Source organism: Pinus tabuliformis, chromosome 2_2 (assembly GCF_031772625.1).
Source record: "Pinus tabuliformis cultivar Carrire ecotype Pingquan chromosome 2_2, CPIR1, whole genome shotgun sequence".
In the NCBI taxonomy this organism is placed as follows: Eukaryota; Viridiplantae; Streptophyta; class Pinopsida; order Pinales; family Pinaceae; genus Pinus; species Pinus tabuliformis.
Window position 1 is genome coordinate 1,241,413,062 of NC_142300.1, and position 12,631 is coordinate 1,241,425,692.

The 12,631-nt window shown below is 37.9% G+C and overlaps 1 protein-coding gene across 2 annotated transcripts in view; it reads left to right on the plus strand.

Moving 5' to 3' along the window:
* Window positions 1–2,911: 2,911 nt before the first annotated feature.
* The window catches only part of LOC149197988 (uncharacterized), a 247,228-nt gene continuing 237,508 nt past the window's right edge, over window positions 2,912–12,631 (plus strand). Inside the window, exons 1-3 of one of the 2 annotated variants that reach the window (XM_089406041.1) lie at window positions 2,912–3,065; window positions 3,506–5,475; window positions 5,982–8,273. In XM_089406041.1, coding sequence (XP_089262167.1) covers window positions 3,592–5,475; window positions 5,982–8,162 — 4,065 coding nt within the window. In that variant the 5' untranslated portion in view covers window positions 2,912–3,065; window positions 3,506–3,591 and the 3' untranslated portion in view covers window positions 8,163–8,273. Of the gene's footprint in view, window positions 3,066–3,505; window positions 5,476–5,981; window positions 8,274–12,631 lie in introns of those variants that run through there. The other variant, XM_089406040.1, reaches the window with a different exon arrangement.

Sequence of the window (12,631 nt, forward strand, 5' to 3'; positions counted from 1 at the left end):
AATGACTTTGTTTGGACCCAGAACCTGGATTACGAAAACACTGCCTTCCGCTGCTACCACTGTCACCTAACAGGGCACCTGCAGAATTCTTGCCCATCGCTGACTGCAAAATCGAAAAAGGGCAACTTTGCAAAGACCAAACCCAAGCATTGGACCCCTTGTTCTCCGCCGCCAACAGTGAGCTCTGATTCCTCAAGCTCGGAAGATGAGGAGAGCGATGCAGAACTAGACCAGGCGCCTCAGACGATGGATCCGTCCACTGATACTCCTGCGCACACCACTGTCACAGCAATCTCCCAGAAACGCATCCATGAGACCTCCTCTTCTGAATCAGATAAGGAGATCCCCCTGATGGAGAATTCCAGTCTTCAAGTTGTTTTAGCTCATACTCCCCAGGATGGCTGGATAAAAGTCAATAAAAAGAAAGGGAAAAAACATCGTGTTGAGAATTCTGCCCCTGTGGGGTAAAAGTCAGTTCTTTGCTCTCAAGTTAATTGTTGTAGCTCTGTGAATGGTTCACTCCTTCTCCGAGACCGAGGTTGATAGTTTCATCATTTCCGGTCTGTCGGTTTCTTATCTCTCTTGATTGTATTATATTTTACTCAATAGCAATAGTTTACTTTTACTGAGAAAAAAAATATTTGTTTTTAATAAATTAATATCATAATTTAAATATTATTTTTCAAAAACTAATCGTTTAATATAGTCATTACCTATTAATAAATTAATAAACTAATATCGTTATTTAAATATTATTTTTCAAAAACTAGCCATTTAATATAGTCGTTACTTAATAATATTTGTTTTTAATATATTAATAAATTAATATCATAATTTAAATATTATAATATCACCGTTACTTCTCTATTTAAGCCTTTGCCATGGTTTGCCTCTTCATTTGGTCTTTATGATTAACCACACTTGTTGGTTCGAAAAGCATTGGCCAAAAATTTCTCTTATATGATTTCTACCGAAAGAATTTGCTTAATTAATATAGTTTTTAAAATTTTAATATTTATTATTATTATTTTATTTTATTATAATATATTTTTTAAAATTTAATATTAATAAATAATTTTTATTATTTTATTAAAAAACATATTATAATATAATGTTTTTAAATTTAATATTGATATTCCTTTTATTACAATTTTCTTATGGTAAATGATATTATGATGACGATGATGATGGTTAAGGTCCGCTAAGACTAAACATTGGTCTACCGGACGTAAAGAAACAAATTATTTATTTTGATTTAATATTTTATTCCTATGCTCAAAAAACTTGGAGAGAAGCCTCTCGAGCTCACTATAATTTTGACATTGTAAAAGGCTAGGAAGGTTAGAATTGTAACAGAGATTGTGAAACTAAGATCTAATGTGGTTGTACGCAGGGCATTCTAAGAGGAAGTGGTTTTCATCCTCGATGTTCCTATTCTCACATATATGGATAATATTTTTTTGTTTTTTATATACTAAATTTTGACATTTAATGTTACACAACTAACTTTCTCTCTCTCTCTTTTTCTCATCCTTTCTTCTTCTTCTTTTTTTTGTTTGACTTTTACCTTCTTTATAATGGACTTACTCTAACCAGACTGCTTTTTTACGTTGAAAATCATGGAAATTCCAACAATATTTTGATAAAATCCTATAGGTGTTTTTGTAAATACAGGTTACAACTCTCAAACTTCAAGATTTGGGTGCCCTAAAGCTTTTTGATGGTGCTGAATCCATTTTCACCATCAAAAATATGATTCAAACAATGCCACTGCAATATTTCTTGAAATTCTTCAATCTTAATAGACCACGCCCTTTTTTTGTTTACATATCTTGACTTTTACCTTCTTTATAATGAATAGAACCTTACTATGATGTATTTTACAAATATAATTGACCATATGTGCCAATTCTTCAACCTTAATAGACCACGCCCTTTTTTTGTTTACATATCTTGACTTTTACCTTCGTTATAATGAATAGAACCCTGCTATGATGTATTTTACAAATATAATTGACCATATGAATGTAGAAGTTGGTTCAGAGAATTAAACTAAGTGACATCAAACACTAACTATGCTACCTTGTTTTGTAATCAATGTTTAAATGCAACTCTATCCCATTAATTTAATAATAACTATTATAATTGGTAATTAAACCAACTTTCATTCAAATAATTTTAAAAATCACACAAAATTTTCATTTATATATAAAATTGTTTTTATTTTTTTAAATATCATTTGATTTATATTAAATTAATCATTTCCATGAACACATATTATTTTTTTTTATAAAATTATAAATAAATTTACTTTAAATATTTAAATATTTTATCTGTATTAAAAATTAAAGTTATTATTTTATTATTTATTTATTAAATAGTTATCAAGTTATTATTTTATTATTTATTTATTAAATATTTAAATATTTATCTGTATTAAACATTAAAGTAAACCTCAATACTAACTATATAACCCTGGTTCTAATACTAAATTGGTTTATTCTAATACTAAATTATTTTGGTAAATTCCTACCTCCAACGGATAAAAAATTTTAAAAATCCTTTGCAATAGACACACATCCACGTAATTATTATATTGCATTAGAAATAAAAATTATTACAAAAAAAATTAAAATAAAAAATATTGTCCAGGCTCTCACATCACAAGTTCATCCTTTCGAGAGCGTAAAATTTGCGCCAACTTCTATGAATCATTGAAATGTCGAAATTCTAGAGTTTGCCGTGGGTCCATGTTTAGGTTAGGAGTCGTTAGTTGGGACACGTCGGCGTTCCAGAAGTCTCAATTATTTACCTGGTTAAAATACTCAGAAAGTTCCAGGGAGTTCATGGTGCTTCTGGAAGTTTTCAGAAATTACACGAGCTAACCCAGTGACGACTATATAGTGCCACTTTCCCAACACGCATTATCTGTGATTGTCGAACCAAGAACTAAGAAGTTAGAAGCGCGCACTCTGGGAATTGTGGATCGCTCGAATCGATTATAGTCAAATCAGGCATTGTGGTATAGTGGGGAATTCGATCATTTATCCGTTATCTAGCAGGAGGTATAGTAAAGATTGCATTTCCAATTACATGTTTGTAATCATGCCAATTGGAATTAATGAACCTGTCAATTAGGGTTTTTCATATCTGGTTTCAGTTTTGCCATTGAATTTCATAAGATTTTGTGTTGATCAGAGGCAATTTTTATTGGGTAGTTGTCAATTAAGATTTTCATATTTGGTTTTAGCTCTGGTATCGATTTCCATCAGATGTTTGGTAATCGGAGCCAAATTTCATTGAGTAGTTTTGTAGATTAAAATTCATGTTTGGTAATCGGAGCCAAGTTTCATTGGTTTCGATTTTGTAGATTAAAATTATGTGTTTGTCGGAACCCAATTTGATCGACATTCTTCATGTTTGGTTTTAGTTGTCTTCTGTGCTGATCGGATCTAAATGTGATTAATTAATTTTGTCGATTAACGTTTTTCGCATTTGATTTCAGTCGTGGTATCGATTTTCATCAGTTTCTGTGCTTATTGGAGATAAATTTAGCGGACGAAGTGCCGCTTGATTGTTTGAAGCTGCAAAATGAGTCCTATGTACGCGTATGGCGAACCCAGCCCACACACCTATCCTCCATATTACTGGGCTACGCCAAATATACCACGCCCCCAGCCAATTTCAGCGCCGTGGACAGAACCTTATTATCGTTATAGAGAATCGCCAGGGAATTATTATGGTCATCCGCACGATTGTGGCTTTCAGTATGGGGGCGGTCCTTACTGGCATTGTCCTCCCGACTATGAATTTTACAGGCCTAAGTTCAGGAATTATGAAGGAGATGGTAGAGATTTTAGGCCTTACACCTATGCTCCTCCGCCTTCTTCTTTTATGTACAGTCGACCTTTCAATCCCAATGAACAATTCCGGCACCCAGATGATTACCCAATGAGATTCGTACCCGCGACTGGTTATGATCGCTTTGGCCCTTATCCCTTTGAACGGCATTGCTGCGGGTGCCCGAATCACGTAGCTTATCCTAAGCCGGTTGAGAGGATAAGTGATGACGTTGTTGATGAAAAACGAAGTAAGAATTCAAAGGACAGTGATGGTAAATCGATGACGGATGATACCGAGAAAAAGAGGGCGGAGAATTTGCAGAAACTTCCGGAACCGGTTGTCTGGATTCCGGGATCTTTGTCTGATCGCAATGAGAGACATCCGGTGTATTCGGTTCCTTGGAACAGAAAATCCACAGAGGGTGATCGAGAACAGCCGTTTCCCGGTTATTGGATTCCTTTGGATTCGAACACGGCATCTGGTGATCGGAAAACTGAAGACGAAAATGCAGAGGAGAGACATCCCGTGTATTGGGTTCCTTGGAACAGAAAATCCACAGAGGGTGACCGAGAACGGCCGTTTCCCGGTTATTGGATTCCTTTGGATTCGAACACGGGATCTCGTGATCGGAAAACTGAAGATGAAAACGCGAAGTTACCATCATTTCCCATCTTTTGGATTCCGAGAAAGTTTGAAGGAGAAAGGGATGCAAAGGTACAAAACTCTCCGCAAGAGACCAAGAAAACAGAGGGACGAGATACCTTGAATGTAGAAAACATCCAACGAAAGCCCAGAGAAACAAATGGAGAAGAATCCGAGGTATCAAACGATGGCATTAATGGTAGGTCTGCACAGCAGAAAAAGGAAGCTGCAGTGGCGAGAGAAATTCCTGTGAAACAGCTTGGGGAAGAAGGAAAACCTTCACAAGCCCCGAAAGAGGAGAGGGTTCCGAAGGTTTCAGATGATAATCATCACGTGAAGAAGGCATCTTCGCCCCGGGCTTCCAAACTCCCTCCTGTGTGTCTGAGGGTTGATCCTCTGCCTAGGAAGAAAACGAATGGGACGAGCTCTTCCAGGTCTCCTAGTCCGCCTCACAAAGAGGAAGAAAGCAAGGATAAGGTTGCTGTAAAGGCTGAAGGAAAGGAAAATGCCAGTAGGACAACCTCTTCCAGGTCTCCCATTCCTCCTCGTAAAGTGGAAGAAAGCAAGGATAAGGTCGCTGTAAAGGCTGAAGGAAACGCAAATGCCAGTGCTTCAAAAGTTGATACAAAAATAAATAAGGATGAACAGCAATCCAATGCCAGTACTTCAAATGTTGGTATAGAAACAAAAAGGAATGAACAGCAATCCAATATGCAAGGTGAAGGTAAAAAACAGGTGACAAAAAATATAGAGATCGGTCAGGACCAAGCAGCCCTGAAAATTCAGGCCCTTTATCGTGGATATCAGGTACGAAAGTTTCAGCCTCTGACAAAACTCCGCGAGATTATGAAAATTAAAGGACGGGTCGAGGATCATAAACAGCAAATGTCAAGTCCCAAGTTCGTCGAAGAGATGAGCGGAGATTCTAAAGCTAGAGCGAAATTTAATGAGACTCTCATGGGCCTGCTGCTTCAGCTGGATACGATTCAGGTTAGAAAACAAGCTAAATATCTTGCATAATTTCTTCTCAGTTATATTGTTGTATTTGCATTAGTACAAAATTGTAAATGCAGTTAAGCCGGGTCTGATACGCATTTTGAAACTATGAATCGGTTTTCAATATTCACCATTTCTCAAATTCGAGTACTGAGTAGTGTTGTTATCTGTGTCAATTTGATATATATATATATATATATACATACCAGGTATGCAACCTTGAGGTGTTTATCAGAGTCAGAGCCTATATAGGTTCTTGTAATTTGCCCATATTTGTATTTGCTTAGTTTGTTGGTGTCAGTGCCCATATTCAGTACCGCGAAGATATCTTTAGCTTCAGTGTAGCGTTATACAATTGGTTCGTGAATTGCCAACCTTATGATGAATCCCCCACAAATGACCTTAAAAATGACGCCTTGTTTTATGTGATCAAAGTAATGAATAGGTATGTTACATGTTTTGATGTGAAATTAACGATCCATGCCTTTTCGTGTGGCCAGGGCTTGCATCCAGTTGTGAGAGATGTGAGAAAATCTGTGGCACGAGAACTTATTACAATGCAAGAGAAGCTTGATACGCTGGTTGAACAGGCTGGCACTAAGAAATTGCAGGAAGCCACCAGAGAAACTGCAGAGTCAGATAAGATTGCTGCGGCTGAGAAGACGGAAGATCCCATTACAACGTCGGAAGTAAGAGAGATCTTGGATGACATAACTAATGGTAACAATCAGCGGATTGATAGTGTGAAAGCTATTAATGGCGAAAATGTAGAGAACAAGGGATCTGTCAATTTGGGAATGCTTGAGCTCGAAAATAAAGCCACTAAAGATGGTGAAGGCGCAGAGGAAAAAGCAGCTATCAAGCAGGATGTTCTTCAAGTCCAGAACGAAGACGTTAAAGATGGGGATGATTTAAAGAAGGCACCTATCAAGCAGGAAGGTTGTCTATATGCAACCACTAAAGAAATTAAATATGAGGAGAAGGTGGAGACTGTAAATCAGGATAACAATGTTACAGGAGAAAAGGATTTAATATCAGTACCTGCTGAAGCAACCAGTTACAATGCTACTGCAGAAGAAAGGGTTGAATCTGGATCCCGTAATGCTAGGTTGCAGGAAAAACTGTTAGATTCAGCCGTGCCCAAGGAAGATGTTGCTAATGAGAAACTGTCATCTGCGATGCTGGGGCAAGAGCATCACATTGTTGATGTCGAGAATGAAAAGTTAGATTCATCTATGCCTGGGGAAAAAGATGCCGTCAATGAAAAACTGCCATCTGTGACTCTGGAGAAAGAGCAGGCTATTGTAGACATTGAGAATGAAAAGCCAGAAGATTCAGCCTTGTCCAAAGAAGATGTTGTCAATGAAAAATTGTCATCTGCTATTCTGGGGCAAGATAATGGCATTGTAGATGTCGAGAATGAAAAGTTGTTAGATTCATCTCTGCCTGTGGAAGAAGATGCTGTCAACGAAAAACTGCCATCTGTGGCTCTGGAGAAAGAGCAGGCTATTGTAGATATTGAAAAAGAAAAGCCAGAAGATTCAGCCGTGCCCAAAGAAGATGTTGTCAATGAAAAACTGTCATTAGTGACCCTGGAGCAAGAGCAGGCTGTTGTAGATATTGAGAATGAAAGGATATTAGATTTATCCTTGTTGAAGGAAGATGTCAATGAAAAACTGCCATCGGTGGCTCTTGAGAAAAAGCAGGCTGTTGGGGATACTGAGAATGAAAAGTTATTAGATTTACCCCAGCCGAAGGAAGAAGATGTTGTCAATGAAAAACGGTCATCGGTGTCTCCGCTGTCTCGAGAGCAAAAGCAGGGTTTTGAAAATGTGGAGAATGTAGATGCCTTCGAGAAAACAAGCATGGTGGGTGAAGACAATTCAATTATTACTGCACCAGAGGTCGAGATTGATCAGGAAAAAATTTATGAGATACGTGCAGCCCCTGTTTCTGATAGGAATGCAGGTGAAAGAGAGGTAAGCAATCCTTTAACAGATGGGACAGAGGAGTGTCACGACAATGGCAAGAGGGAGTTAACTGTGGAGGCTCCCTCACTGACGATATCTCATGTCATAGAAGAAAACAATTTGTCGAGATTGGAGGAGACTTTACCTTCAAATGAGAATGTGGATGGGAAAGAACCTCCAGCAGCGGCTGAAACCAAATGCATAGGCAAATCGGTGGAAATGGATAACACTATAGAAGCTGTTGCCGAAGAGGAATTATTGCTTCCAGCATTCAAGCAGCCAGCTGAAGGCAATGAATCAACTCAAAGAAGTGAAATTTTGCAGAAAACAGAGTCTGGCACAGCCAAGATAGAAGATAAGTCTAGCATTGACTCGAAGTCCCTTGCAGACAATAAGGTTGATGATGTACACGTTGTCAATACAAGTGAATCAGAATCAAGGAGTTTGCAGTGTGAAGGAAAATTGCAGGAAGGAAAAGATCATGAGAAGTGGATGGAAGAAAATGAGAAATTGAGGGAAATGGTGGAGAAGCTGATGTCAGCAGGAAAATGCCAAATGTCAACTATATTACAACTTAACAACAAAATAAAACAACTGGAGAATAAGCTTAGTCAAGGGAAAAGCAAGAGGAAGGTCAGAGCTGGGCAGCTGAAATTGAAAAACAATGTAACGGCGACGAACAAGAGAAATTCTACAGTCCGTGGAATATAGTATGGATGTTGTGTGTGAGGCTTGAGCTATGTTTTATGTGTTGATGTGCTGTGTATGCTTTATTATCTTTTGAAATAATAAAAGAAGTCCCATTTTATGTTCTTGGTTTTATTCAGTTGCACATATAACATCCTCAATGTTCAATAGAACAGAGTTTTCCATGACATTTGTATGACAGTTTCCTCTCGACTTTTAACACTTTTGAAATGGCTTATATGGTGAGCTTATCTCGTTATTCTTTGAAACAAAGTATTCTTGTGGTTCTTCTCTGGTGTGTGTAACAGAAGTTAGCATTTTTCTTAGTATATGGCTGTCAGCTGAGTTGCAACTTTCAAATCTTTTGCATGGTGCACAATGTGCATGGTTCGACCCACCTGTTTTTATATGCTTCAACGTGATAAGTTAGCCAAAATTTAAATACTGACCAGATTAATAGAAACGATATAATGGATATGAGTCATGACAGGCAACTCACCAGGCAACCAGATAAAAATTTCAATCCCGAATCTGGTCGATTCATATAATGATATTAGATGACAATATGCAATGCTTTCTCCGTGGCCCCAAATATTTTGCAACTGGTTGGCAATCAGCTAACAGTTTCAATCCTGAATCTGCTAAAAAAATACAGGATTGAAAGCAAAATAAGCAAGACAAGTCGCATAAAACAACTGCCAAAAGTCATGTAGGCACCTAATCAACTAATCAAACAGGCACCAATACTGCCTTCAATGAAAACATATGATGTGAGCCAGTGCACAATGCTACAAAGTATTTGTCATGCATTCTATGGAATGTCCCCGACATCTTTCAACTCCAATACGGAACTTAGAACATAACAGCATGATCTTTGTAATAATCTATACATTTTTTTAGCTTATAGGTACAAGAGGGAAGGATAAATTTGAATTTGTGAGTCAGCCACTTCTTTGGTCAGTTATTCAAGATATTGTCCCTTTAATGTTGTCCCCTCAAGCGGAGACATGTTCGTGTCCTCCTCCCCTCTGTGTAGAGGTGGTCTTTCATTTTTGCCCAACGGGGCTTTCGTTTAGTTCTTTTACTGCCAATCTTATATTGTCCCTTCAAGTGCAGCCATGTTCTTGTCCTTCTCCCCAATCTGCGTAGAGGAGGTATATCTTCTCTGCCCAAGGGAGCCCTCGTTCAGGTCTAATGCCCATCCTATATGACATTTTTGTAACGAATTGTTGGAGTTAGTCTTGCTCTTTTCTAGTCTAGTCTAGTAGATGATGATTATACATTTTCTATATTGATTTCCACTCTAGTTTGCGAAGATTCTGTTGAAAACCAGCAGTGTGAAGTCTGAGGTGACAGAGAACAGGGAGTCCTTAACAAATCTAAACCTAAATCACTCTTTACTAATATTTTATCTCTTATAATATACATTTCTATATTGATTACCATTCTAGTTTGCGTGTTGAAAACCAGGTGTGTGAAGTCTGAGATGACAGAGAACAGGGAGTCCTTAACAAATCTAAACCTAAGTCATACTCTACTAATATTTTATCTATTATAATTTGCTTTGCACATATGTAGGTGTGAGTCTGAGCCCTGTAAATCAAATTTCAGTTGAAGTAAAACACCTGGGGCAAGAGCAATAATATTCACAACAACAATTACATGTCCTTTACTTAAGCATAGTGTTAGGGTCCTATAGTCCTGTCCTTTACTTAAGCACAGCGTTAGGGTCTTATAGTCTAGGAATCATACCGTTTGCTTATCTTACTATTCCATTTTGGAGGTATATTTGTAAATTTTAGCCTATGAATCACTAGGTGTTGTAGTTTAAAGGTTTCTATGTGAAATGGTTTGTGTGTGTCATAGACCGTCATCCCCCATTTTAAAGGTTCATGTCATAAAGGTGTGTCTTTGAACCTAAAGTTGAATTTTGTAAAAGTCTAAAGTCTAAAATCCATGAGAGGGTCATAAGGTCATAATTTCAAATGTGTAATCATGGAGGGAAAAGGAATCATTGAGGGCTCAAGGGGTCATTTCAATTAGTAAGAATTGTTATAACACTGGTTAGTCGTCTTTGCTTCTCATCATTAGTCTTATCAGTGAAGGATATCTTCATGTAACTTCACTTTTCCTCCATTCAAAATTTGCCCTCATGACATGAAACAAGGCATGTGGAGGCATTAATTTCAAATGTTTTCGAAGTTGTGTTCATTACTATTTCATTGCAACCCGCACTCTGATAAGTTTTGAAAGGTTGCGGTAGGTTGAACGGTGGTCTTTAAAACTTAGGTGGAAAGAGGTTGTTGTGCAATTGTTGTGCAAATTGGCCATGCTACTCAACTGTTGTGCACAGGGTTCAGAGTCTCGGGGATTTGTGTAAGTCTTTTGCTCGTTATCCTCGTTTTTTCATGGTGTCTGAGATAGGAATAATGCTCTTCGGCCATTGCTTTCGTTAGAGAAATGATCGGGTATGGTTGGAGATTGATTGTGTTTATATTTGCTCTGTATTTGTTGTGCAAAGTTTGTACATTGTTGATCACTCCTTGAAATATCCATTTTGTAGCTCTATGGGTTTTGTATGTGTTCGGTCATCTAATTTAAGAGTCAATTTACACCATTGAAAGTCTGGATTATCCTCTCAGCTACGTTTTTTTTATTGATCTGGCACGTATTTCATGTCTAAATCCATGTTTTATGATATGACTTAGGCATATAAGGTTGTTGGTGTTTGTTTTTTGCAAACCCCAAAGTCATTCATCTCATTGAAATCATTATCAGTTGGCTTAACACCTGTTCATCGTGTTGTCACTCAATTCCCTGTTCATCATGTTATCCTCTGTTCATTGCGCTGTCTCTTAATCCTCTGTACACTGACTTTGTGTTTTACATGAAATTGGATTTGAAAGGGTGTGTAGCAGTCTACATAATTAGGGGGAAAACCTTGGGAACAAAAGGAAAACAAAGGGAGGAGAGGTGGTCCAATTTAAACCCAGGGGTTTGGAGATGGTCAATTTTGACCTAGCTATCCGAGTAGCATTTGAAATAACAGGTTGCATAGCGTTTTGTGAAAAGATTCAAGCCTATGGCTACCACTTTCAACTAGACAGTCTATTTTCTCTCAGTCTCAAAGGTAACCAAGTGAACATTGGGGACTTGGAGTTCACAGTTTCAGAGGAAAACATCTCCCAAGCCACAGGGATACCATTACTTGGTGAAAGTTGGTTCAAAGGCATGGAGCTCGATGCATCACACTACAAAGACTTTCTAAAACCTCAGTATAAAGGCCAATATGGGCCCACATTTCCATGGAATTACTTGTTGAACTACCACAAAAAACTATTGAAGGTGATACAAAGATACTTCACTTGTGAGGGTCGCTTCAACAGAGTATACCAATACCATATTAGGTTGCTCATGCACTTCACTGGCAAAAGGAGCCTTAACTTACCTCATTACTTCTTCAAAAGCTTGGGCAAATTGGCAGAACAGGTTCAGTCCAAGGGAGAAAAGCATTTGCCTAGTTTGTTTCACTTTGCACTAATTAAATTGCTGGTCTTGAATGAGTTAGAGAAGAGGAAGAGGTCTTGGGATGCTTTCTTGTTAGCCTCAGATTTGTTGGCCCATTCAGACAACTCTAAAACTCAAGAAGACCTTCCCTTAGTGAGCACAAACAAAGGAGCACCTACAGTTGAAGAATTTGTTAGTAGGCCTGAAGTTGAAAAGACAGAAAAATCATTGAAGGATAAGAGAGCAGTAGATAAAGGGAAATGTGAGATGCCACAAGCTACCCAAGAAGAAACACACTTTCTCCACAGACCAAGAACCAGGGCAACTACAAAGAAGAGGATTGAGGAACTAGCCTCTAATAAGACAATTGAGACACATAATGATGCACCAGAGCAATTAGAGCAAGGTGGCCAAGAATTTGGAGAAGATAGCCAAGAGTCTCCCATGGAGAACAAGGACCTAAAAATCATAGAGTTGCAGGATAGCCTTGACATAGTGCAGCAGAGGCAACCCAATATAGTGAAGGTGATTCATCCAAGAAGCCTTCTAGACCTACAACTCAAGGCAAAGGAAAGAAAGTGATTGATGTGGAAGAGTTCAATGTGCCAGAACAACTAGGAGACCCAGGACAAGATCATCAGGTAAGAGGGAAGAATGGATGAAAGAGACCTTTCAAGCAAAAGAAAATCTAGAGTTTGATGAGTGGAAAGAGTATCAAAAGTTATTTGAGCAAATTGAGGAGTGCCAACATCAAGTTGATTGGGTGACAGAAAGGAATGAAAGGTACAAAGAGGAAATCTATGCTCAAGTTTTGGAAGCTCTTGACACAGTTGATAAAGCCAAGGTAGTTTTGAAGTGGACTCTACCTTTACATAGAAAAATAAAGAGCTACTACACAAGGAATTTGATCATAAGAAGAAGGTTAAGATCGATGAAACAAAAGTTGGCCAGTGCTAGAAAACAACTCCAGAAAACCAAACAATCAT